The sequence below is a fragment of the Syngnathus leptorhynchus genome, chromosome 1 (assembly GCF_054491065.1).
Source record: "Syngnathus leptorhynchus isolate UIUO chromosome 1, UIUO_Slep, whole genome shotgun sequence".
In the NCBI taxonomy this organism is placed as follows: Eukaryota; Metazoa; Chordata; class Actinopteri; order Syngnathiformes; family Syngnathidae; genus Syngnathus; species Syngnathus leptorhynchus.
In genome coordinates, this window is record NC_141195.1 from 7816691 (window position 1) to 7842904 (window position 26214).

Here is a 26214-nt window from a genome sequence, read left to right on the forward strand (position 1 = left end):
CTCAGTTTCTGCTTATGTTCGAGGCTACACACGAGGATTGGAGCCTGTGCTGCATTTGCTTCAGTATCAAATGAAAGTCCAATACTGTACTATAAGCACGGTGCGCCTCAGCTGCCTGAGAGTCGAATAGCTCAGGCAGTCGGCATGTGAGAGGGAAATATTGAAGCTGAGACCGCCCACTTGAACCAGCCCAACAATTTTTCTGCCAACGCAACCCTGACGACCTCTGCTAAAGTTTCTTGTTGGACCGGAATCAACTTTTTGAGATCATGACTGACTTTTTAAACTTCAAGCGTGGTAAGGGTTCCAAGGTTTGAAGAAAAGGTTGTTTTTTTTCCCCCCCAAAATTAAAAAGGCTCTTAAAACTTTTTTCTGATTTTTTTTGGGCATTTATTTAGATGTGTAAATGGCTGATTATCTTTAAGGTTAGACTGACAACAAAAATATGACTTTTCACGGTGGGTTAATTTCACGAAGACTTGACATGGTGTGAGACAGTAGTGAGTAAATTGGTCTAAGATATTTAACACAACTAGTAATCTCGAGTACCCACATGACACCATTTCAACATTCATAACTGTGACGTCATGCAAGCTTTATCATTGCTGAGCCCCAACTCTACAACATTTGGAGCAGAATGTCGTTTGATGGCGGTTGATCACATTTTTGATGGCGCATGTGGTTGTAAATTGTGTCATCTGAATATTCGTGTGGGATCTGGTCATAAACATTCTAAAGTCACTTGTTTGAAACAATAGATAACTTTTTTAATAATAGATCTAAATGACATTCAAATAGCGTTCACTCAACATTCATTTCAAATACGGCTCATTCTAAAAATTACAAGGCTGCTTGTTGTATTCAAGAAAAACGCTGATCTAATCATACATGTTATTTTTCCTTAACAATGAGAAAGAAAGAAAGAAAGAAAGAAAGAAAGAAAGAAAGAAAGAAAGAAAGAAAGAAAGAAAGAAAGAAAGAAAGAAAGAAAGAAAGAAAGAAAGAAAGGCAGAATGGGCATTATCTTTTGCTGTTGATTTTGATTTCAGTAAGGATTGGAATGGGCGAATCAAAACAAGTGAACAAAATTGCTGGTGCCTGACTTTCATTACTACATTGTCATTTATTATCATTTTTGTCTCAAGTTTTTTCAGTAACCAGTGTGGGTTTTAGAAACTTAGATCATGTGTAGCCGCTTTTGTAATTAACATTTAAAAAAAACAAAAACAAACAAACATCAGGCTTCCGGATCAATATTACATATCAAAAATGTTTGCTCAGTTACTGTGGTACAAATACCGCTTGAGCTTTTTGAAGAAAAGTTGCTCCTCGATTGCAATTGCTTCAGTCATGTTCAGAGCAACAACAGTTTTTTTTTAAGCTTGACCATCAGTAGGTGCCTTGGCGTTAGCCATCTCTAACCTTGGCAGCAAGTGCAGAATTCTCTTGTCGAATAGCCTTGTAGTCTTCTAGGATCTTCTCCAGATTAGCCACCAATTTGTTAGTATTTTCTGTGTCAATCTGTGGACAAATGATAAAACGAATTGTCAATCACTGTTATAAAAAAAAAAAAAAAAAGATTTATACTGCTGGATGCACATTATAAAGACTTTGAAATATGAAAATGTTCGATTGGACATAATATTAAAACGCTACATGATGTCTTAGATTGAGTCCAACATCTAAAATCCTACCTGCTCTTCTAGATCGCGTATCTCTCTCAGGATCGTACCAGTGTCCTCAATGGTTTGGATTAGTTGATTGCAGTTCTACACAAAACAGTGAAACAGTAAATTATATATTGCAAAGGGTAGGGAGGGAAATAAATGCAGTAGAGGATGTTTGTACTTCATGTAGAGCAGCCAGATACTTGTAGGACTTGCGTACCGACTCGTCTTTTTTGGCATCCTAGCAGTGATAACAAAAATATGAAACACTGCATTTTACAATTGCAAGTGACACTGGAGTTTGGTCATTTGTTTTGAATCATAAATAGAATGATGAGACAGTTACTAAAGAAAGCACTTGTGTTTTAAAGACCTTAAAGACAAGCTCATCTGTCACAGCAAAAGTCCTGTCCAGTTTTCCTGTGAGGCTGTTGATCTCTTTTTGCAGTTCTTTTGTGTCAGACAAAATCTGTTGTAAGAAGCAAAAAAAAAAGAAATAAAAAGGTGGGTAAATGAATTCACAGAGAAAGCAAGAATCATTGTGTTGATTAAATTGAAGACAGGAGACGTTTGATCAACAAAATATTATTGAATCAATAAATAAAATCTTTTTTTTTTTTTTTTAAATCTGGTTTGTCAAAACTGGACCAAGAATGTTTTCAGAGTGCGGACATCCATTAAAAGCATCTAGGACATGGGAAGCTAGCAAGTAATTGATGGATCTGAATTTTGCTTAGCGTTCCATCTTACCTTGGTGATTTCCTCCTTCTGTTTCTTGATATTGCTCACAATCTCAAGTATCCTCTGTGTGTACGCTGCTCGAGACACATCCTTGGGAAGACTTTCTAACTCCGTTACCTAGAACGAGAAATGGCAGAATCCTAAGGAAAAAAAGCATATATACTCTGTAATGCAAATGGGCTTGAGAGTTGTTTTACTGTAGATTATAATTTCTCTTATACCAGCTGTTTGTATATTTCCTCCTTCTTCTTGGCCTCCTCTGTTGATAAACGGATTTTGTCATGTAGAATCTTGATTTGAGACAGCTTTTTGGATGATTCCATCTGAATAAAAATGCATGGAATTAACGACTGTACATCAAATCATTTTAAATGGAATGATGATTAGTTTTCTGTGCATGCTTACATCCTGATTACTGCAGATCGCTTTAAGCCGGCGGTGTTCCTCAATGAGAGGTGCACGGTGTTTCTCCCACTGAGAGGCCAGGTTCACCACCCGCTGGGCACTGGCCTCCACCTGAGCCTGCAGGAGAAGGCTGAGATGAACTTGAAGACCCCGCCGCATTTGAACAGATCGATTTGGACTCATCTCGCTTACCTGAAGCTTCACTATGTTGTTATCAGCGTCCGGTAAAAGATCAATAGTTTTCTTTTTCAGCTGGATCTTTTCCTCCAGCTCATTGTTCTGCCTCTCCCGTTGTTTGATCTCATCAAGTGCCTACAAAGATGGACGTAGGATATAAGGTAAAAGAGTTTATATAGTGATAGGAAAATGAAGCTTCAAATTTGCTTCATGAACCAATTGTTATATTTCATCACTCCTCTAGATGCCACTGTGGGTTTCAAGAAAGGTCTGTGTGCTTTCAGTCAAATGTTGCTATCTAGAGGTATAAAAATATATCACTGGTTCATAAAGCAAATTTGAAGCTTTATTTTCTCATCACCACTCGTATAACAAATTAGATGATGCTCTGACAGACAAAGAAAAAAAACCAATCGTATTGTTTACGAGGCACGGATTTTCTGTCATTACAGGTAGGATGATGTCGTTACAAGATGAATAAAAAAAATGATTGCGTGTCAGATACTGAACCGGTCGCCGCTACCTGAGCATGAGTGACACTCAGGTGCTTCAGTTCCGTAGTTAGTTGGTCTACGTCACTGCACAGCTGCTGAAATTGTTGCTGCAAAGACGCTAGCTCCTCCTGCTGACTGCAATGGTTATCATTTGTCTGCCGCACAGGGGATGGCGCTGCTTCTATCTCCTGATCAAATGCACGCAAACAAAGGCAGACAGGACTGAAGAATTATACACTATTTGTTGTTTTGATTTTGCAATCTGCAACACCATGCACCTGCGTAAAAGTGAACTTCTGGGAATGGGTGAAGTGAGAGCCCTTGGTCAGGTTGTGGTCAGAAGAAGAGGACCCCCTGAAGGATTGAAGTATTTCAGACAAATCCGAGGTAGCGCCAAGAGCGCCAAAGGCACTTTCTGCAGGGGGAAGGGCAGCAGAGCGCAACTGCTCCTCAATACGTTTACGCAGACGCGTCAGTTTTCGGGCCCTGTAGTCCTGTGTGAAAGAAAACAATTGTTAAGCATTTACGACCACTCTTGAGAGTGTACAGAAATGTTTAAATAAACAACCTTTTCACCGTGATGTCATACATACTTGTCTATTGTTTAGATTAGTGGCGCAGGCATAGTTTATTGACAGTGGAATGAACATACAGTGTTAGCCGCCTATTTATTATGTTTATCATGGACATTTTTTTTCATGTTCATACCTGAGAGAAAATGCTTTCCATAAACCCAATGAAGGATGTTTAGTTTCCAATCTGCCCATTTAGAAGTGCCAACATCTTAACTGTGCAACTACTTGATTTATCCTACTCCTAACACACTAGTATTCTTGAATAATAAAATTTCCACAAAACAACAATGACAGATCATTTTGAAGAGAAGTCTAGATATCCCGACATAAAATTTTCCTTGAAATTAATTTCTCATCGTAAAACGGCCACCAAAGGGTGGACGATACTAAACCACTGTAACGAGTATCAATACCTTGAAATAAGGCTGATATCGGCACCAGTATTTTTGCTACAACTTGCCCATCCATATTTAAAAACATTCTGTTTTAGTCTGTATAAAGGACGCAGCAGCCCTGAGGTAAGGCATTTACAGTCATGTTTATTGCAGGAGCAAGTAAAAAAGATATTTACTTGTGGAGTAAGGCGAGACAGGAGACCCTGGCTGTTCCACTCATTGTCCCATTCCTGAGATGCACTAAGCTCAACTGTGTGCTGCTCCAGTAAGGACGCTGCCACAGTGGCATTACCAGTGAGCTGAGCAGTCACAGGAGGAAGAAAATCTCGCTGGTAGTCTTTCATCTCTGAAATTATGGCACACACTTCAGTTCAATTGCAATAAATGGTGAACTCAAAATATCAAATAGAGCACAGGTCAGCATCATAGAAATATAGACAGACTTGTTAGGTAAGGCATTATTTTAACTAAATTAGTGATGGCAGAAGTGTGTTATTTAATCAAACAAAATCTGTAAATTTGCTGGTCGCATGTGCGAATAGATCACAAAATTACTTGCAGTCTTAAATTTTAGGGGCAAAATGCCACCCTTTAGAAGCAGTCTGGATACATACAAGCAAAAAAAAACAACATTGTTATTCTCACTTTAATATGAAAAGCATTTTGTGTCAACTAGTGAATTTTCATTTTTCTATAGGAGATGGTCCAAATGTCTCCTGAGTATTTAAAGATTCTCAACCCCTGATGTAGACTTTATAGAAATAGATGACTAATCATCAATCACTAGTAACATTTTGTTCCTACCTTTCAGTGATGCCTTCCCTGGATCTTTGATACAGTAAGGTAAACTGAGAGGCTGCACATGGAAGCTGTGCATTGCACCTAAACTCTATGGACAGAAAAGCACACATTAGGGGACAATAGAATATGCCTATGAGTTCTTAAAGGTATGCCTAAAAAAAAAAGGGTTGACCCGACCATATTTCAACGACAAACCTGACATTAAAGTACAATTTTTAAGAGTTACTTGTGTTTCACCATGCAGTGGTAGCCTGCAGTTTGGAGGGAGCCAAGGTGCTACCAGCTGGGCTTTAATAGCAGCAGCAATAGCTCTCTGACGAATGGTTGATTTGCCTGTAAGAGGGGAGAAGGGGGGGAAAACAAAACTCATTGTTGGACTCCTCAAAATGTCAACACACTTGACTGTAGTTGCTTGGAAACACAACCACGTTGTCTCTTTAAAATAAGCCTCTGTTACTGTCTGGACTAGACTAAAACAACACATTGACTCAATAAGGAAGAAATTAGTATGCTTCTGTGAAGAAACTCACATCCAGCATGAATAATAGTTTCTCTCTGCCTACGTTGGTCAACACAAAATCTAGTTAAGGTCAAAGTAGACTATTCTATTCTATTGAAGAGGCTTATATAGATTAGGTTATTTTTATACTTGTAAGCTAGTATTGCAAAGGTTTAACGATGGCAGTGATCCTGTACCTGATGGTTGATCGGAGGCCTCAGCACTTTCCCTGGGCAGTTTCTCCACAAGGAACATGAGCAGGGAGCGAATCTCTGTCTCACTGCTGTATAAGAAGGTTTGATAACCTATTTCGCCTTTATAACCAATGTCCTGCAAACAAGTTTGCCACTTCATTATTCGGTTAAGTATTCTAACAACTTGTCAACTAGTACTCTTGTCTAACTTTAGCGGCCATAGTTACGTTATTCAGCAATATCAGTTATTTGGGGGTTTTCGCTCCAAATAATCTAGCTCAATTATAACAGAAGTGCTTCACAAGACAATCTTTTTTTTTTTTTTTTTTTTTTTTACCTGACATGCCTGTGCCAGGCTCATCCCCACCCTGAAGCGAGCAGACATTCCAGGCGGGAGGGAGGTTGGCAGTGCCTTGCCCAAGCCGGGATCGATCACCCGGATGCATCTCACCACCGCCTCCACTATCAGCTCACTGGTGAAGTCTTTGACATTACAAACCTCCTCACTCAGCTCGCTACAAGAAGCAAAACAAATGTATTGGAATGTTTTTTCTTCCAACACCAAGCTGACAGTCATACGCCCACGTGTTTGATCATATGATGGCCATTACGTACTGACAAGAGTCTGTCTGGATGATGAACAATTATCAAAGTAAATGTCTTATCAGATTTATTTACTATCAGATTCTCATGTCACCAAGCGCCTGCTTATTGTAGACCTTATTATACATTAGATTCTTGTGTTATTTTCTTTTTTGAAAATCTGTATAGATGCCATGATGTTTTACATTTGTCTTGTTTTTTAAAACTACATGTCTGCTTTGCCTCGTATTGTTTTCATTGTAGGGATTACTGGGACATTAAATTTACCTTATGGATAAATAAGATAGTATATATCTATCCATCCATCGATCAGTCTGTCATTGGCACCATAATGACAGCAAATACTTACGTGCCGACTTGTTTTAGGGCGAGGATCAAGATTTTGTCAACTTCCTCCATGTTTGAATCAACGCGCAGGATTCAAGAAGTGCATCTAAAACGTGCAGCTTGTAGACCAACCAGTCAATGGGTGAAGTGTGGAATGTGGCTTTTCCATAGTAGCCAAACAGTAGAACAAGCCACAGTCGGCTAGCATATAGCTACTTGTTTGCAGGCGGAAGCTCGTCTCTCACTGAGTCCATTCTGCTCAATCGAGGCGTATTATTCATCCTTAACAAATATGCTCCTGACGGACTGAAATTAACGTCATGCGACTGCAAATCAAGATAATTTTGACAAGTGAACGCCTCCTTTAGTTGAAAAGTAAAGATAATAGAGAGCTAATAAAGGGGGGGGGGGAGGGGGGACAAGATGGGTTTCTTGGAGATGAAGTCTTTTTGCACGAATGAGTATGAAAGCAAATAGCAAAAGGACTTTATTTCCCAGCGTGCATCAAAATTTCGGTCTCGTGACAAAAGTTGCGGAATGGTTTTTGCATAGAATTATTGGAACACGTTTAGGGGATTAGAATGCTGATTGATGTTTGAAGAAAATTGTCTCTCGTCAAAGTAATGTTGAAAATAGATTAAATCTAACCCTTCTTCATTTTCGAAAAAGTTCGATAAGCGTTTGGAAAAATTACAACTGTATAGAAAATCACCAACAGATGGCAGTATTGCAATGTGCAGATCTTTTATGGAAAAAAACCCCGAGGAAGACCACCAGCGGTGCCACTCGGCTAACCTGATCATGTTATTGATCATTATATAGCTGTAGATGGGAGAAGGAGCATTTTGATTTTGATTTTGAGCCACTTTGATCCAAAACGGAACTGTAAAAATGGCAAGCGACGAGGAGAGAGGGGTGGTTCGAGTCAAAGTCAAGGTATGTCGGGCATTTAGGACCAATCTTTCTACTCTCTGTGTAAAAATGTTTTCTTTTTTTGCGGGGGGGGGGGGGGGGGGGGTAAATGTTGTATTTTCCACATATCGTGGGACTACATGTAAACTGTACTTAATCATTTCAATTACATGTCAGAGTCAAGTCGTGTCTTGCATCCGGCAAAACTGTTCGTGATTTTTAACGATCACCATTGTTGTTGAAATCGCCAAAGTGATTTGAGATCATGTTATTTTGACCATATTACCACCTTAACGTGCCCGACAGGACCTGTCCAATGTACCTAAACGTGCAGCAAGAATGATTTAAACTACTTCAGCTCAAACGTCAAAGCAGACCAGGATGACGTCATCTAGTAATGCACAACAACAAGCGTGTGCACGCGAGCTGTGCATGCGTCTCTTGTCAAAATAATGAAGAAACTGCTGCAGTAATAATATTGTGGTCAGTGAATAAAGGCGTATGAGTCAGTTTTCGATTCGTCTGTAAATGTGTTTCGTTCTGAAATGTGACAACCTGTTTTTTGTGCCATTATCACCGCAGCATATTCTAAACTTGTTTTTCCAGTCATTACCTACTTATAATGTATCTCTTTAATAAAAACACTATTTGAGATAACAAATAGATATTGTGGGTCAAGACAAATATTATTCTAGACCAGTTAGTTGTACAATGTAAAAGAAGTCTTTACGAAACACATTGCCTGCTTTTTATTTATCCAAATGACGTACTTTTTTCAGCTCTTCAGTACTAAATTTAAAGCCCCACAAACCTTAATGTTGTTGTTAAAAAAAAAAAAAAAAAAGACTGTACTTTTGTGCTAATGTATTGCAGGATATGTACATGCCTGTGATCGTTTGGTTACGCATTTGTGATGTACTTTAATTTCAGAAATGTGATGGAGCACTTCCTGTGGAGTTTCGCTCCTTTGCTGTTGATCCTCAAATTACATCATTGGAAGTGTTGCAACATATTCTAATCAAAGCTTTTGATTTGAATGGGTAAGTCTGGTCCCCATGACTAAAGTTATTTTGACTTGAACAGTATCAAGTGAATCTGTTTGCAAAATGTTGTATGTGTTCTTAAACTAGGAGGCGAAATTTTGAGATCAGTTACATGTCTCGAGGTGTAAGCGTTGCAGAGATGTACCTGTCTCTGACGTCTGACGGGGATTTGGATGTTGCATTTGCCAGTGCAGCCAAACCATATCTACAACTCAAGATGGATGTGAAACCTTCCGAAGACAGTAAGAACACAAATAACATCCTTCCGCACACACCAATTAATAATAAATTCATTTTTAGGTCCTGTGATGGAGGACTGGGACATCATTAGCCCCAAAGATGTGATTGGCTCTGAGCAGCTTCTTGCAGAGAGGACCAAGTCTTTGGCATCTGCAGCACTTCCTTTTACCCAGTCTTTAATGTCCCAGGTACATTTGAACCTAGCTCAAACTCTCCTCTAACTTACATTTGCCTCTGTTCTCATGTGGTTCTCACATATATTTCTCTTTAGGTTGGTCGGACACTGACACGAGTCCAGCAGGCATTTAGCTGGTCTTATGGGGAGGAGATCAAACCTTTCAAACCGCCTCTGAGTGACACCGAGTTTCACAGTTACCTCAATAGTCAAGGACAATTGACACGACCAGAGGAGCTAAGGCTGCGGATTTACCATGGCGGTGTTGAACCTTCACTGCGCAAGGTGCAGGTCCATTCATCTGTTGAAACACATTAGCAAAGATTTCCCAGTGGAAAGAATTTTGGAGAATTCTTACTGGGCTCTTTACTTTTTAGAGCCTCCTCAGCCTTAATGACACGGCACTCTGATTTTTCGAAAATGATCGTTATGTTTTCTTGCCTCTTTCAGGTTGTTTGGCGATATCTCCTTAATGTCTACCCAGACGGACTAAGTGGCCAGGAACGAATGGACTACATGAAGCGAAAGACGAGAGAGTACGACCAGTTGAAGAAAGAATGGACGGCGCACGTCAGTCACGAGGATCTCGAATTCATCCGGGGAAATGTACTGAAAGACGTTTTAAGGACGGACCGTGCTCATCCCTACTACGCAGGCTCAGAAGACAGTCCACATTTGACCGCTCTCACAGATTTGCTTACTACCTTCGCCATCACACACCCACAGGTGATTATTTATAGCAATGTTGCTTTCTATTGATTGTCTATTTTCAATTCTATAAATAAGAAAATCTCATGTAATATTTGAAATGGATGCATGAACTTTGTGTGTTTCTTGCCTTTCAGATCTCGTACTGTCAAGGAATGAGTGATATTGCGTCCCCTATACTCGCTGTGATGGATAATGAAGCACATGCCTTCATTTGCTTTTGCGGCATTATGAAACGCTTGGATGGGAATTTCCGGCCCGATGGACAACTTATGTCTATCAAGTTCCATCACCTAAAACTGCTCTTGCAGTACTCCGATTATGAATTCTACTCTTATCTGGTTTCCCGTGGAGCTGATGACCTTTTCTTTTGTTACCGCTGGTTACTTCTGGAGCTGAAGCGAGAGTTTGCCTTTGATGACGCGCTAAGGATGCTTGAGGTGACTTGGAGTTCCCTACCCCCGGATCCTCCTGAAACTGAAGTGGAGCTACTCGGACCACCGTTGCAAACGGATAAAACACGTTTCGCTGACAGTCGCCCCGGACGTGACTGGGAAACAAAAGAGAAGCAACGTAGACAACATATGCTTCGACCATCAAGAGAACAACCCGATGTCGCTTGGAATGCTGTCACGGAAGAATGTCCGAAAGTTGGACCCGGGAGTACGTCTCAAGCGGTTGTGGGCAAGGCAGATTTTGTGACTCCTATTGAGGAGACCTTTGGGGAGTTTAAGTATTATACTGCCCAGAATGAAGATGGCGTTGTTATGAAGGCTTCTAAGCAGCAACAAGTTCTGACTGATTCGCAGTCACGCATTCCGAGACGTCAGTCCACCATCGATAGCGAGGAGGATCTTGGTGAAAGAACGGCGCTTATAAAATGCTACAGCAATGGCTTTTCACCAGGATCATCCCCACCGCCAATCTGCAACAGTGACGCTGCGTCTCAATCATCTTCAAGCATACCTTCCAGTTGGTCAGTTGCTACTCCCGACTCCACCCCACAAACGACATTTGGTTTTGCAACCAGCGGAAGAGAGGCCTTATCTAGAACAGTCCCAAAAGTCATCACATCTTCTGCACAACTGCTCAGGAGTACAGGGTTGAACTTGACGAACCCTTCGGTAAAAACGTGCGCCACATCTCATGGCCCTGCTCCAAATCGCTCTTTTCTCTCATCACCGATTTTGCCTTTTGGAAGAGGTTCTTCGCAGCCCGGCCCCAGATCATCCTCCAACAACCCTTCTTCTCCTAGCATCAAGCCCTCAAGCACGGACAGTTCCCCCAAACTGGAGAGCAGCATCAAGCCATGTTCTCTGCCACCTCCCCAAGAGTTTGGAAAAGGTAATCCCTTCATGCTTTTTTTGTGCTTGTCCATCTTGCTGGAACATCGGGACCACATCATCAAAAACAGCCTGGATTACAACGAGCTCGCCATGCACTTTGATCGCCTCGTGCGCCGCCACAACCTGAGCAGGATCCTGCAGCGAGCCAAGGCCTTATTTGCAGACTACTTGCAAAGTGAAGTTTGGGACTCGGAAGAGGGGGATGAGGTGAGCTCGGACTCTCCGATGTCAGCCACCGCTGCTCAGTACTCCCCACCTTTATCCATCTCTGCTCGTCCCTTTTATAGTCCCTTATCGTCTCCTCAGTCTTCATCTCGGAACTCCACCTACAACCTGGCGAGCACCATTCCCTCACCAACAGCTCAAGTGTCATGATTTGCACAAGTATTCCAGACTTGACATTTTCACAAACTTCTCACCAGTGGTGTGGACCATTTTAAACAGGCCTCAACTATATGAATGATTCCAGTTACTGATCATAAACATGTTACATGTTGCCGCTGATTAGAGGTATGAAGGAAGTGAAAAGAGCTTTTCCTGCATCCTTCAAATTTGATAATGCATGCACAGTCTCTTTTATTTTTTATTTTGTTTACTGTGGCTGAATAATCCATTTGAGCTATGAAAAGCAAATCACCCATTTAAGCCTCTTTATTCGATTGTATTTTAATTCAAGTGATGCCTAGACCAAGAACAAAGGAAGAAAAACACCAAAGTCATTTAAACTAATTCAACTAACCATTAGACTAAAAAAAACATAAGTGACACTGCTCAGAGGCAACAGCTGCCCCTACAATCGCTGTTTTAAAAATGACTGTCAGGCTAATTTTTCAGGAATGGTAAACTCCACTTTGTCTTCTGGCTGTCCTATTGCCTGAGTCTAGCCTGTTTTAAACTCATTCCCCCTTTGATTTATTATTTCTATTTTTAGTCAGTGGGCTTTGACGTTGATGTTTGAAGTGCTCATGCATATGAATGTGCATACAAAATGGTGTCCATGAGTTCTTGTTTTCTTCCCCTGAGCTACAGAGATGGCAAAGCCTGAGTGGGCCTATGTCAACAATTTTTAAGTGGCTATTTTATATCACAAGTATGTTGCCTTTATAAATTTACAAAGACAGAGAAAATCGTGCTTTTTAATATAAAATCCTTCAACAAATGGTCTGAAACGGGCTGTAAACCTGATGAGATTTTTTTTTTAACATTCAAAACAAACTGTAATGATATTTCCAGTCAACCTCCAGGGAATTATGACATTATCACAATATTTATGAATAATTGACAACTATGTAATAATATGGTCTGGTAAATATTTCAAGAGATGAAACAATTTTGCACTTTTGCTGTTTAGTTGGCTTGAACAAAAGAACCTCTTTTATGTGTCTCTATGTGTTGATGTACTGTATAATTTCTGATGTCACATTTTGACAGCTGCTTGACAGAGTCGCTGTTGTTTGCTTCTGCGAGATTATGGTTTGAACTGTAAAAAGCATTTGATGCTGCATTATTAGAGAAGTGCCTCATTCTTGAGCGTCGGAAACCTTCAAATATGTTTTCATCTGTGCTAAAAATATCTCTTGCTATGATGTAGAAACTGCTTCCCTTCTGATTGATGTAATAAATAACACATGCTGTGTTTCAGCAGCATTCCGGTGAACTGGTTAGGTTACACGAACAAATTAAGCCCGCCAAAAACTTTGTGAACTGCTGATCAAAAAGAAACAACACAATTTATTTTATTTCTGGATTATTATATTCCATTGCGATCAACTTGACTTGTATATGTCAATGTATACACAGCTTCAACAAAGAAGGACGTATTATGCGCTGTTTTATCCCGGGGCTATAATATGACTTGCTTTTTCTCATCAAGATATACAGTACAATACAACTTTATTGATATATGTATGAATATGTTGAGCTAACCCTGTTGGATACATTTATACACATAAAATGGAAAAGTCTCTTAGTGACATGTTACGCGTCACCTCGAATCCTGTTGATCGTCTTGCCAGTTATTTCCACTTTTGTTTGGTTTTGGAACGTAGAGCACATGACACTGTAATGCCAAAAAGTTTGGGCTGTATGAATACACTTTTAAACTGTATTGAATTTGAAAATATGTACACGATGTTGAGGTCTAAAGGGCCTTTTTACAACCAGTAAGCTACTTGAATTAATGCATATTTCAGAAGTGTGATTTTTTTTTTCAATATTTTTGTTTTGAGAGGCCTTTGTTTTGTCTAATTTGATATATATATTTTTTTTGTTATTGTTACTACGCCAACATTTGCGCTTGCCTTCCAACCCTTCATGTATGATTATCATGTTTAATATTTCAAAGAGTTCCTGACTTGGCTGTGAGTCAGAGATTTGTGCATTTGTTAAAGCAATTAGAGTACAGAATTACAAAACAGGTATCCATTTTAATTATACATACAAATTATGGCAAAATTGGTGCAAATAAATACTGCAACTCATGTGAAAATGTTTTACATTAATGCATAGTTCAATAAAAGCATATGTTTTACGAGACTAAAGACTGCATATATTTTGACGATCCAATTTGGGGGAAAACTGCTCAATTAAATAACAAATCTACCAGGAAAAAGTAAGACGCAATGGGCGTGTAAATCCAGAGGGTGGCAGTAATGCAACATCAATGAATGTGAGCAGCTGGCTATTCACTGTTCCGTCAACAAAGAAGTGAGCTGAGGGACACGACCGTTGTTTCCCGTTCCGGGGCAACCAGGTCTCTCACAAACAAGGCAAAAATGTTAGGCCCACTGTCACGGCTTGGGACAGCTTTCCCCCGGTTAAGTTCTCGTGTACCCGTTCGATGCGTGTCCCAGTCGAAACCGAGTGGTGCAGCCGGTGCGACTGCCGTGACCGAGCTGCAGCAGGCTGCACCGATTGGCAGCCATGGTGAGGTCAGCCCCTTTGTCAAGGTGAGTTGTAATTTTGCACGCTTCTAATACACTTGACATTACATTGCGCTTAGTGGAACTAACCACACGATTCCTCTAAGTTATTACTTGTTGGCTGTGTTTTTATTATTATTATTATTATTATTACGAATGACACAAATGAGGCCGCAGTAAATATAAACAGTATTCCACATTCAGCTTGATGTCACTTTTCTGTCTGATTAACCACCGAAATACAGTTGTCTAATAGTGTGTAAAATATGGTGCATGACCTCGGCTCCATCCCCACATAGACTTAAATCAGACATTCATTTTGATTACTGTACATGGTGAATGACTAGTAAAAGCATACCATTGCAGTTCTCAATACTTATCCTATTGATCAGTGAATTACACAACCATTTTCCCTCTGGGTCTGACTAAAAAAAAGAAAAGAAAAGGTAATACTTATAGAGCTATGGAACTTGTATTACATATTAGAGTTTGAGGATTAGAATATTTATTGTCATTACACAGTGTTGTAATATTGTAGTATTGGATTCAATTTGGGCAATACTTAGTCTGACAGTCATGAAAAATGGGACATGACATTTGGATTCTCTGCATCATGTCACCCCCACCCCCTCCACAGAATCCAGATTACCATGGTTTCTCCACTGACCCGGTGGTTGATCAATGGAATATGAGAGTGGGCTTCTTCTTTGGCATCTCCGTGTGTCTTGTCATTGGTGGAACATTCCTTCACTATTTACCAGACCATGGGTAGGTTTGTTTGTATTTTAACTCCTTCTGCATTATCATGTTCACCACAACATAAAATCATTGATTGCAGTTTTATTCCGACCCTGATCAAAATATTGCGTTGTAGTACAAGCACTTGGTATCTCAGCATGGACCTGTCCTCCTTAACATCCAGCTGGTTTCTTCTGCATTTGCATTCCAGGATGCGTCAGTGGGCCAGAAGGGAAGCTGAACGTGTGATCCTGCAGAAAGAGATGGAGGGTTTGCCTCTGATAGATGAAAACTACTACGACCCCAGCAAAATTATTCTGCCCAGTGCTGAGGAAGAGTAGAGTGCATAACAACCCACTTAATGTATTTCATGAATATTGTATTCCACTAAAATAGAATAAAAAATAATTGTTGGATTCTTTAAAAATGTGTGGTGTGACTTTTTTTTAATGATTCTGATGAACTGAATTGATTCAAACAAATATATATTTTTTATAATTTCAGCCAATTTTCAGGATTTGTCACTTCCATTCCAGGCCTACACTGATGTCATCTCGTTGAAGAAAACAGGTCACTACGTCACACAATTAAGTATACCACACCGAAAAACACGACTCTGTAATGATTTTATAATGTACATTAATGTGGTTGAAAAGACAACAATTTTCAAATAGATTAAATACTGTGCAATCGATAACGTTAATTGGATTTTGTTGGAAATTACGATGCGTAAGAGCAGTCTGCGTAAGACCCAGTAGATGGCGGTATGTACCAAAGAGTCGTAATCTGCCATTCAACTAAGAGAAGAACAAGAAAGCTTGAGGCGGAAGTAGTCGTTGGCGGCAAATAAGTACACTGACAGTCACTCTCTGGCAATAATGCATGTTATTTCATCTCTCTCTGTACTCCAATGTCCAGGGAGTTGATTACCTTATTTTGCGACCCCTTTTAACAGTAGACATTTCTTGTAACATTTCGAGACCAAACATGCCTTCATTAACTTTGGACGGAGTGAGAGTGGAGTTTCCTTTCACCCCGTATGAATGTCAGAAGGACTACATGATGAAAGTTATTGAATGTCTAAAGAACGTGAGTGTTAACATTCGAGAAGCAGGCGAGACTAAAGCTCGTTTGCCAATATTACTTGGTCTGTCCTGTTGTCTTTCCTTGAATCCCTTGATAACTGCTTTAGTCCATGTAATCACAATTCCCTTTCTCTTCACAACACGGCACTATACATTTAAGTTCATTTCCATTTGTTTTTCTTGCTATTCTTAAGTGTTTGTAATACAGGAAAACTGTGCACGCATGAACAGTGCACTGTACACATATTTATTTATTTATTTTTTGCAGGGGATTAATGGAGTCCTGGAGAGTCCCACAGGCACAGGGAAAACCTTATGTCTACTATGTGCCACCTTGGCATGGAGGGAGCACTTCAAAGATGGCATCTTGGAACGTATAATAGCAGAAAGGTTGAAGGAGAAAAATACCTCAGTTGATAATTTTCCAGAATCTTGGGGGCCATCTTCAGAAGATGGTTCAACGCCAAGTATGTACATCCCACAATATTGCCAAAATCAGTTCCTTGTTGTTTTAGTTACAAACTAACAATGTTATAACGTTTTTTTTGGGTGTGGTGTGTGTGAGATGTAATATTTTTGTGTTTCTACATATATGAGAGAGTTTTTCAGGGAGTAAATTCATTTATTGTTGTTTTTTTTTAGCCTCCTGCACTGATGTCCCCAAGATCATCTATGCATCACGGACACACTCGCAGCTAACCCAAGTTGTCAATGAGTTAAAGAACACATCATACAAGTAAGATATCTTATTTCAATAGCAGTTGATTTCAGTAATCAAATAGTTAGCCTAAAGTTGATTCCATTGAATCATTAACAAAAATACAGTCGCACATTCATTGAGGAGAAGCAAGTTTATCGTCAGTTTCACATCTAAACTGTCTGTATCTCCTCAAATGACTTCCTTGAAACTTTACTGAGTTTATGAAAAATTAATTAAACATTTGTGAAAGTATTGTGTTTTGTCTTTGATTCAGACCTAAGGTGTCTGTGTTGGGATCAAGAGAGCAGCTGTGTATCAATCCAGAAGTGATGCGACAGGAAAGCAACCATCTCAAGGTATGTTTTTTGTGTGCTGTAATAATAATAAAAAAAAAAGCATGACTGGCTTGAAAGGTTATAATAAATGTTTATTTCTATGCAACTACCTGTTTTTATTTCTTAAGGTCCATTTGTGTCGAGCAAAAGTCTCCACGAGGTCGTGTGTCTTCTACAACAACGTTGAAGGTAATAGTTTCATGACAATATATTTAGGTGGTTTGAATCTGTTTTCGTAATTCACTCAACACTTAATTAACTTCTGGCAACGTCTTTTCTTCAGAGAAAAGCACTGACAAAGGATTGGTGGAGCAAATTGTGGATGTGGAAGACCTGGTCAAATTTGGCAACAAACATAGGTATGACATTCATGTTGTCATGCTTACTCAAACTAGGACTGATCTATTTGTCTATGTTAAAGATGATTAAAATTTTATTTACAAGGGATCCCCCCCCCCAATTCGTTATTTCAAAGCGTGTCCCTGCTTATTAGCGACTTAGTGTTACAAAGTTAGGGATTTTGGTCATGATTTAGCAGAGCCATTCTCACATTGTTTTCTGTATGACAAGAAAGGAGCGTGAAAACATTCACCAAACATTGGCAATTGGTGCATTATATATTACAAATGTTTGATTCATCCAATTTAGACACTTTTGATGCTATTAGCATTGCAGCAAACATCTTTGGGATCACTACTGGAACATCACAATCCAACAGATCCACTTTTAGAAAGTATTTTGGGGTCAAAAATGTCAATTGCAGTTTTTGTCTGGTTTTTTTTTCTACAGGGCTTGTCCATATTATCTCTCACGTTCTTTAAAACAGCAGGCTGATATCATTTTCATGCCTTATAACTACCTGCTGGATCCCAAGGTAAGCAGTAACTTTGATAGATAGTAGCCTGTACTGAAATGTAGAAAAATCTGTGATGCTATACAACATAACACATTGAACGTTTGTCTGATTAGGAAAATAAGGTCCTTAGACAGAAGTGGGCAATAGTGTTTTTATTTTCTTTGGTAACCAAATACAATACAATATTGTTGTTTTTCTGCTTCTTATTGTCCCACAGAGCCGCAGAGCTCAGAGCATCGACTTGGCTGGATCTGTTGTCATCTTTGATGAGGCTCATAATGTAGTAAGACTGGCCTCAGCAATATTACTGTGAATTCATAGGATAGATGAGGTTGCTTCCTACGCAATTTGCTAATCCGTGTGAGGGATTAGACATTTTTCTGTCTGGAGGGGCAAATGTTAGCAATGAAGCTTTTTATCTGATGCAAGTCGCTCACCAGTTATATTTCCTCAATTGCAGGAAAGAACGTGTGAAGAGTCAACATCATTTGACATGACGCCATATGATCTAGCCTCAGCCATTAATGCGCTTACCAGATTGTTAAATGACCATGTTCAAGAAGCAAGTTTTGCGGACACTTCGTCTCAAGGTTTGGGATGTAGAATGCCTCAATTCTTGACAAAATAGCTGTCTCTTGTGTTGTTGATTTCCTTGGATTATTGTTCCATTCCACAATAGCTGTGACGTTTTCACACATAATGAATAATACAACAAAAAATATATATAAAGCTAATCTATTTGTACTATAGTTGCCCTTCAATTACAGAAGCTTTAAATTTTTTTTTGCCATTTCAGGTTTAAAAACAGACATACAAGTTGTTGCCAAACTCAAAGGTTAGTGTTCCAATGTATTAATCCCTATTTACTTGTCATAATGGTGTTTAATGTATTATTCTAGTACTAAAACTATTGTTGTCATTATTTCCAGAGGCTGTGTTGAAACTGGAGGCAGCTATTGATTCCTTTGAGGTTTCGGACGACAAAGGCATAACAAGACCTGGAATGTAAGTGACACCTCAATTTTCATTCAAGATTTTTAGAAGTGTTGTGCACAATAGATGGTCCCTTAATAACACTTCAAAATAGATTCTTTTTTGTAATACTTGTGATGTACTTCACAGTTTCATATATGAACTGCTAGAGAAAGCCCACTTGACATACGACACCAAAGAGGCTATGTCTGAAGCTCTGGAGCAGATCATTGGATATCTAGCAGGACGTAAGTATTGCTCGAGTCCTTTTCCCGCTGTCTATTTTGAACACGTTGTATTTTATAACCTATAACATCAGTTCCCTAAATATTGTTGATGAATAACATTTCAGTCGGCATCACATCTAAATCACTTTCTTAGCCAGATAGACCTAAACCTGAATTGCTGAAAATATTCTTGCCATTATTGTAAATGTGTGACATGTATTTCACAGAGCCAGGGATATTCCTCAATACGAGTGGCTTGCAGAAGCTCTTGGATATCATACAGGTAGTATGTCAAAGTAGTTGAAAGTTTGGTAAATTGGTACATTTAGAGAAGCCACGCATACACTATGCATCGGATTGTAATTTCACAGTTAATATTAGAAGCAACAAATGTTGTACTTAAAGAGCGTACATACATCTACACACACACACCTTCTAATCTTCTGTTACAACTATTGTCATGGATTTAATAAGATTACTCATTGATTATGTAAGACAGTGGAGAAAGTTGGTATCTTCCTGGAACACAGTCACTCTATTGACGTACTGTATACACACAGAAAATTAATAGAGGCACCAGTTAAATATACAAGAGAAGCCCTTTGCTAAGAAAATGATTCCTGGCAGTGTATAGAGCCCTTGTGTTACAGGTGGTTTTTTTCCTCTTATAGTTGGTGTTCTGTGGTAAAGAATTAGCACAGAAAGACCGGCAAATGGTCATGGAAACCAATACTGCTCATTTTAAGGTGAGTTGTTTTTCCACATAAATACAATTTATTTTCGTCAAGATTTTGCTATATATTTACATACCGTGCATAATTTTAAGTTCTAAACCAGTGCCCCTGGAATTTGTGTGCTACACCCACACGTTGTTTTTCTTCATTCATTCTTCCTTTGTTCATGTTTTGTTCTGGATTTTCCGCCATTTTCATGTTGCAGCTTTTCATCTCCCTCCCATGGCCCCCAGAGTAGTAATCATTTTAGCTATCTTATTTTCTCTGTTGGCCGCAGGTTCACATCCACAAAGACACTCAGAAGAAACAAAAAAATGGCGACCCATGGGCTTCATCAACAAAGAAACCAGGTATCGTACATCGATTGAATATTCAGTGCTTAAGAGGATAAAAAGCAAATTCAGTGCTATGAAGCATAATTTATTAGCCTTGAGTATGTGTTTATTCCTTTGTTATGTGTCATCTAGGAAACATTCTGAGTTATTGGTGTTTCTCTCCGGGCTTCAGCATGCAGGACTTGAAGAGTCAAGGTGTTCGCTGTATCATTCTGACCAGCGGTACCCTTTCTCCCCTGAGCTCCTTTGCGTCAGAGATGAGGATGTACGTATATTCGAGTCTAGCCCATCAGCGCTTCACAGAACGCATCATTGACAAAAATAGTTCACTACACGACACGTATGTTAAAAATAGATGGTGGCCTTTCGAATGTCAACTGTATAAAAAGTGTTTCTGTTGACCCATGTGCTTTTTCTCTTTCTTCATGCGCAGACCCTTTTCTGTGTTTTTGGAAAACAGCCATGTGATTGAGCGGGATCAGATCTTTGTTAGTGTCATTGGCCAGGGCCCAGATAAAGTACCATTGAGTTCAGCATTTGATAGAAGGTCAGTATATACAGTATATTCATTGTAACACGTGTGTCTAGCTTCAGCCAACTCTCTGTAAAATGTGTTGTTTCAATTGAAGTGACGTGACTCTGCTGTCACATACAAAATGTTACTTTCTTACCTATGGGTAACAGTAACTTAATGCTGCTAATGTTGAATATTTCTTTTTTTAAAGATTTAATCCTGAAAACTTGTCATCTTTAGGTAACACTGTGGGTAAGTACAAACTGCATAATTTATTTTGACTCATTTACCCTCACAGTGTTATTCTATAAAAACATGAGCTTAAAGTATGTTTTAAGTTTTGCTGTCTCCTCAGTAAACCTGACCCGGATTGTACCCAATGGTCTCCTTTTGTTTTTTCCCTCCTTCTACTTGATGGATAAAACTTTGGAGTTCTGGAGAGTGAGTGAAGATCAAATCAATTCAATACTACTTTTTAAATTGTAAATATTTCTGTGGAAACATTTACGATCATCTTCATCAGGACAAAGGACACGCAAATCAGATTGAAAGTGTAAAGCCAATATTTGTGGAACCAAAAGGGAAGGGAGCTTTTGCTGAGGTAAATGTGTTTTCCATTTGTATGAAGCCTAGATACAAAGACTTAATGAATTATCTGCCACAAAATGTTTTGCAAAAATATTGACTATTAACGGAGCTATTTTGTGAAAGGTTTTGCTCTTGTCTATGTTTTTAGGCCATCGAGGGTTATTACACCAAAGTGAATGACTTTCAATCAAGAGGCGCCATCTTTGCTGCAGTGTGTCGAGGGAAGGTGAATGTTCATAGATAAGAGGATTTGCATGGTGCTTGTACTAAAAATGTTAATTTCATTATTTTTCTGTCTTTGCTGTTTTCCATAAATGTAGAATGTTTACATATATCCAGTACATTCCATATCAAGTGTCTCGTAGCCCCATAGGACAAAACGATTTTTTTCCTCCACAGAGCATATGTAGACTAACCAGTTAATTAACCCAATTAGGTGTCCAATGTTCTGCCACTTATTTTGGTCATGATTACATGAATATTTTTTTAAAAATTGATCACAACATTGTTTTGATCTTTTTTTGTATGTCCCAGAAGCTCTTAACATTTGTTTTTTCTTTAGGCTAGCGAAGGTCTGGATTTTACAAATACCTTTGGTCGTGGTGTTGTAATCACCGGACTCCCATTTCCACCGAAGATGGACCCGAGAATCATTTTGAAGATGCAGTTCTTAGACGAGATGAACCGAAAGCAATTAGCGGTACCCGGCCAGAAGGTGATTTTTATTATATTCATGTTTTGCTTCTATTGTGACGATACCATATCAAGTCAGATTTCTGTATATTGTATATGGTATGATTGAACAATTGACTAATTGAAATTACTTGCCGTATGCAATTACTCTAACTTGGAGTTTGACATTCCGAGAGCATTCTGGAACAACTCCTGTTTGGTAAAATGACAACTGGATTTGGATGTTAGTCTTGATTTGACAGGTTTTGTGTCTGGGGTGTGGGTGTGCTTTTGTAGCTCCTTACAGGGCAGGAGTGGTACAGAGAGCAGGCTTTCAGAGCTGTCAATCAGGCTATCGGCAGAGTCATTCGTCACAAAGATGACTATGGAGCCATCTTCCTCTGCGATCAGAGGTCAGATACAGTGCTTACCATACACACTAATCCAGTCTGATGATAATAAAGTAATAGACATGTATAAAATGTCATATACCCCTTTTTTTAGGAGCACTAGTTTGTCACATTGAAAGCTAGGAAAAAAAAAAAGTGCTATTTCAAGAGAGGTAATAAAAACCTGTCGTGTTTTTGTTTTTCTTTAAACAGATTTAAAAGCAGAGATGCCCAATCTCAGCTTCCATCATGGGTGAGGCCCTATGTGCGGTCTTATGACAACTTTGGGAACATTGTTCGTGATGTCTGCCAGTTCTTCAGGGTTGCGCAGAAAATGGTACGCCAGTTCTTGACTCTTGCTACTGCTACCGTTGTACAGTATGTGAAATATTGTTAACATAAAAAGAGACAAATGTTATCATTTGTGATAGACTGATAATGATATTATTATTTATCATTGAATGCGATAAAGATCACAACTGTATCGGGGTTCTCTTGTGATGACTGTTTCCTAATTGCCTCCCAATTTCTTTATTTTATGTTATTGCTAAATAATAAGCTACGTATATACACACACATCAGACTTTATTCTACATACTACATATATGTAGAATGTAGAATATGTATGTAGAATATAGTATACTTAAGTAGTCTTTGTACTTATAATGAAATGAATGGTTGAATATTTCAAATATTCGTTTTACTACTTCATATAATGGCTACAACAGTACATGAACCTGTTTTGTTGAAATGTCTAACCAGAGGCCTGTTTTGGAGAAGAATCCTGCGCCCGGTCCCCCTGTGTTTCCTTCAGGCAGTTGTCAGTCATCAGTTCCTCAGTGCTCCACTGCGACTTCTTACGCACCCTGCCAGATGCCGTCCATTCAAAAGGCCAAAATGCTAGACATACACACTTCCACTCTAAAAAGGAGGAGAATTGGTGAGTGTTTCTTTTGCGCTTGAGCTGGACCATTTCAATACATTTTCATTTTGTCTTCTATTCCTCTCCCCTGTTAGATGAAGATACCGGATATGCTAGTATTTTCAAACAGTATGGGGTTCAGACTCAAAAGAGTCAAATCAAACCAACCAACCTGTTTGAGGCCCTTGAGCGAGTAGAGCTCCAAAGAGAATGTAGAGGTGCTTTTGGACAAGAGATGGTAGGTTGATTTATTTCTATTTAATATTTGATTTGTCTAGAGAGAAAATGATGAAAAGGTGTTTCCCATATATTGTGCATGGGAATATGCCAAAAGCAACAGTTTCTTTATATGATTGTAAAGTGTCCGTTTTGTTAAAGAGGAGGCTGATTTTTGACATTGTGGGCCAAACCAAGCATCTCATGCCATACTAGAAAACAGACAAAACAGGTCCTGGGTAAACCGACCAGTCCAGGGTTTAAAGTCTAAAGTCAGCTGGGTTAGGTGGGCTGCAGCTCACATGCGAACCCAATGCGAATAAGCAGTATAGAAAATTGATAAACACGTTTTAAATTTTCATTACGTACATTTCTTTTCTAGCAAAGCAATTTGTCCACACTTTCGCTTCAAAACGACAAGAGAATGGAAGAGATGATGCGTGGAGGCAAACGCAAAATCAATTTGGTCCAAGAACAGGTAGCGTGCAGTATTTGACATTTCCAGTGAAACAACTACTTGATTATTTCAGTCAGGATTTATTGTCGTTTTTTTTTTTGTTTTTTTTATCTTTAGCAAGAGTCAAACATACATTGTTTTGGGGCAAATTAAAACGGTTTTAAATAAAAACAATTGAAACTTGGTCCACAGCTGTGACTAAATTTGTGAAGCTTCATTGACCACCCCATCACTTTTCTAAATTCATTAACAGCAGAAAATGTCTAACAAAGCTGAAAAAGCCATGAGGCTTCAGTACGTGCAACACACTGAGGAAAAAAACGTGTTTAGTCATCCCAATTATTGCATTAACGCATCAGTATTAGCGGAGTTGATCGATAAAACTACTGCATGGAGATCTGCGTCAAAGTTGTGTACAGTCCCATATTGAGAATAATTAATGTCGTTCACCACATCCCAAAAGGGCGTTGTTCTTTTCCACCATAGCCATGGGTGTGTGGAAATTCCGTATGATTTGAATGACGCCCCGTCCATATTTCTGCATTCAACTAATTACAATTCAACCCCATCAAGAACCTTCGTTACTGACACTAAACAAGCAAGCTTTGTCCACTCTAGCTCATGTATCTGTCTCTATGTGTTATTATCACATTTTAATTAAGATTTTTTTTTTAATGATCTTTATTCTCTTTAACAAAGCCAAGTGTTTCTGGCTTGGCTCCTGGAAATACAAAGAACAGCATCGCGAGGTGCTTTCTGGTAGACATGAAATCATCGTTGAGCGAGGTCAGCTTTGAGCAAATTCGCCAGGCTCTGCACTCCTACAAGCAGAATGACAATCTGGACAATCTACTGTCCGGCACATCGCTGCTAATCCACGACCCTCATACTTACAGACTTTTCCGGGGTAAGTCGTTCGAACCAAAAATGTAACTCCCGAATTCGTAATTGATATAAACATCATCAAATTTGTCACAGGTTTATACCCCTTTGTGCGACCACATCACAGAAAGGCATTTGACGAGAAATGCCGGGAGCTGACTGGTACTAGTTGTGGCTACGAAGAGAAACACTCGATACGCAAAGACGAAAAGAGCTCAGGGGCGTCACATAGTGGTAGGTCAACATTACCATGTAAGATTGAGTCTTTAATTTCTTCAGTCCTTCTGTTAGTTAGATGACTGATAGACTACGGCACGTTAGACGTCTCACCAGAAAGTAGCTGTACATTCAAAGTCGCAATCGTCTGCTTTATTCTGCCGTCCGGCAGGTGACGAACCCAGTGATGCGCAGCTGGATGAAGAGCAACCCAAACTGGAAGGAGATAAAGAAACTGAGACCAGTAGGTCATACCAAATGCTCATTTTAAATCAAGTTCCAACTCTAAATTGTAAAACCCCTGCTTTAGCTCTTTTTTTTTTTTCTTAAGGCGGAAGAGTTTATGGATGGTTTAAAAAAACAGACAGAAAGATGGCTTCTCCAGAAGACAGTGATTTCAGAATTACAATACCAAATTGATATTGAATTTTTATGTATTTTTAGCAGAAGATGAACTACAAAGGAGAAACCGGACTGTATTTCTGGCAGATATGAGAAGAGCACTCGGTCCAGATGGATCAGTTAAACTCTATCGAGCTATTCACGCCTACAAGACGACGGACAACTATGAAGATTTGGTGACTACAGCCGTAGCCTTATTCACAGAGAAAGATAAAGACTTCAACCTTCTAATCAGTAAGTGCACTCTCATCACATTGAAATTTGTCTGTTTTTTTTTTTAAATCTTTATTTCATTTTTTAAATTCACTTATCAAATTTCTTTCTCTCATCTGAAGAATTTACCAATGTCATTCGCCCTCACCATAAGAAGCAGTACAAAGCGATGTTGAAGGAGTTGATGGGTCTGTCTGCTAACACTGATCCTGATTCAAGAGAGCAGACAGAAACCGAAAACAGCCAATCAACTGGATGATTTTACTTACAATAAGTTACTGTTGCTCCCTTTCCAAAAGATCTCAGTTTCCTTGGAAAGCCTTTTTATTATATACTGTACAGTGTGTTCAGTAATGTGTTATGGTTGCAAAACTATTGTGGGGGGGTTTTTTTTCAATAAAGGGAACGTTTATAAATATTAGACAGTTGTTTCTTGGTGGATTATCTGAACAGTTCTCACACCCTAAAAACAAAACCTGTTTATAGCCAACAAAAACAAAAAATGAGCCATGTTCATACACAGTAAATTAGTAGAGGG

General features: G+C 39.1%; 4 protein-coding genes across 7 annotated transcripts; 3 read left to right on the forward strand and 1 right to left on the reverse strand.

The window, feature by feature from the left end:
- Positions 1 to 357: 357 nt before the first annotated feature.
- Positions 358 to 7269, reverse strand: ccdc22 (CCC complex scaffolding subunit CCDC22). Its single transcript, XM_085918678.1, has 16 exons — positions 6901 to 7269; positions 6286 to 6463; positions 5952 to 6084; positions 5482 to 5588; positions 5259 to 5343; positions 4631 to 4800; positions 3763 to 3978; positions 3514 to 3672; positions 3006 to 3125; positions 2814 to 2930; positions 2630 to 2731; positions 2418 to 2525; positions 2041 to 2136; positions 1849 to 1908; positions 1695 to 1769; positions 358 to 1521 (listed from the first exon to the last, which is right to left on the reverse strand). Exons 1-16 carry the CDS (start codon positions 6948 to 6950, stop codon positions 1408 to 1410), a joined length of 1890 nt encoding a protein of 629 aa, XP_085774804.1. The 5' UTR covers positions 6951 to 7269; the 3' UTR covers positions 358 to 1407.
- A 53-nt stretch (positions 7270 to 7322) lies between these two features.
- Positions 7323 to 13828, forward strand: tbc1d25 (TBC1 domain family, member 25). The gene is made up of 7 exons (XM_085918664.1): positions 7323 to 7814; positions 8721 to 8830; positions 8921 to 9075; positions 9134 to 9261; positions 9345 to 9533; positions 9699 to 9974; positions 10094 to 13828. Exons 1-7 carry the CDS (start codon positions 7770 to 7772, stop codon positions 11675 to 11677), a joined length of 2487 nt encoding a protein of 828 aa, XP_085774790.1. The 5' UTR covers positions 7323 to 7769; the 3' UTR covers positions 11678 to 13828.
- Positions 13829 to 13973: 145 nt separating this feature from the next.
- On the forward strand, positions 13974 to 15388 carry ndufb11 (NADH:ubiquinone oxidoreductase subunit B11). Its single transcript, XM_085915851.1, has 3 exons — positions 13974 to 14250; positions 14861 to 14991; positions 15173 to 15388. Exons 1-3 carry the CDS (start codon positions 14077 to 14079, stop codon positions 15300 to 15302), a joined length of 435 nt encoding a protein of 144 aa, XP_085771977.1. The 5' UTR covers positions 13974 to 14076; the 3' UTR covers positions 15303 to 15388.
- Positions 15389 to 15741: 353 nt separating this feature from the next.
- On the forward strand, positions 15742 to 26093 carry rtel1 (regulator of telomere elongation helicase 1). 4 transcript variants are annotated; one of them, XM_085925066.1, is made up of 32 exons: positions 15742 to 16050; positions 16315 to 16513; positions 16689 to 16782; positions 17021 to 17102; positions 17210 to 17270; positions 17365 to 17440; positions 17871 to 17955; positions 18155 to 18220; positions 18398 to 18527; positions 18734 to 18772; positions 18867 to 18942; positions 19060 to 19157; positions 19364 to 19419; positions 19808 to 19882; positions 20148 to 20220; positions 20338 to 20545; positions 20639 to 20752; positions 20931 to 20971; positions 21075 to 21160; positions 21243 to 21320; positions 21456 to 21533; positions 21870 to 22022; positions 22277 to 22392; positions 22582 to 22705; positions 23131 to 23308; positions 23386 to 23528; positions 23889 to 23984; positions 24663 to 24870; positions 24942 to 25079; positions 25234 to 25305; positions 25509 to 25697; positions 25799 to 26093. In XM_085925066.1, exons 1-32 carry the CDS (start codon positions 15844 to 15846, stop codon positions 25933 to 25935), a joined length of 3576 nt encoding a protein of 1191 aa, XP_085781192.1. In that variant the 5' UTR covers positions 15742 to 15843; the 3' UTR covers positions 25936 to 26093. The 4 variants fall into 4 exon arrangements, with proteins under 4 accessions (XP_085781192.1, XP_085781209.1, XP_085781188.1 ...); XM_085925083.1 differs by having other exon boundaries at positions 20338 to 20470; XM_085925062.1 differs by having other exon boundaries at positions 15743 to 16050; positions 25506 to 25697.
- The last annotated feature ends 121 nt before the right edge of the window (positions 26094 to 26214 follow it).

What these genes read in the sequence shown, in the direction of transcription:
- ccdc22 (XM_085918678.1), bottom strand. Translation starts at nt 6,950, where the DNA reads ATGGAGGAAGTTGACAAAATCTTGATCCTCGCCCTAAAACAAGTCGGC. An exon ending in AGGAAATATACAAACAGCTG is followed by an intron (nt 2,526 to 2,629) that starts GTATAAGAGAAA and finishes TTCTCGTTCTAG; the next exon opens with GTAACGGAGTTAGAAAGTCT. An exon ending in AGAAGGAGGAAATCACCAAG is followed by an intron (nt 2,137 to 2,417) that starts GTAAGATGGAAC and finishes TTCTTACAACAG; the next exon opens with ATTTTGTCTGACACAAAAGA.
- tbc1d25 (XM_085918664.1), top strand. Translation starts at nt 7,770, where the DNA reads ATGGCAAGCGACGAGGAGAGAGGGGTGGTTCGAGTCAAAGTCAAG. An exon ending in TGGTTCGAGTCAAAGTCAAG is followed by an intron (nt 7,815 to 8,720) that starts GTATGTCGGGCA and finishes CTTTAATTTCAG; the next exon opens with AAATGTGATGGAGCACTTCC. An exon ending in TGTGAAACCTTCCGAAGACA is followed by an intron (nt 9,076 to 9,133) that starts GTAAGAACACAA and finishes ATTCATTTTTAG; the next exon opens with GTCCTGTGATGGAGGACTGG.
- ndufb11 (XM_085915851.1), top strand. Translation starts at nt 14,077, where the DNA reads ATGTTAGGCCCACTGTCACGGCTTGGGACAGCTTTCCCCCGGTTAAGT. An exon ending in AGGTCAGCCCCTTTGTCAAG is followed by an intron (nt 14,251 to 14,860) that starts GTGAGTTGTAAT and finishes CCCCCTCCACAG; the next exon opens with AATCCAGATTACCATGGTTT. An exon ending in CACTATTTACCAGACCATGG is followed by an intron (nt 14,992 to 15,172) that starts GTAGGTTTGTTT and finishes TTTGCATTCCAG; the next exon opens with GATGCGTCAGTGGGCCAGAA.
- rtel1 (XM_085925062.1), top strand. Translation starts at nt 15,844, where the DNA reads ATGTTATTTCATCTCTCTCTGTACTCCAATGTCCAGGGAGTTGATTAC. An exon ending in TTGATGAGGCTCATAATGTA is followed by an intron (nt 18,221 to 18,397) that starts GTAAGACTGGCC and finishes CCTCAATTGCAG; the next exon opens with GAAAGAACGTGTGAAGAGTC. An exon ending in AGACTTCAACCTTCTAATCA is followed by an intron (nt 25,698 to 25,798) that starts GTAAGTGCACTC and finishes TCTCATCTGAAG; the next exon opens with AATTTACCAATGTCATTCGC.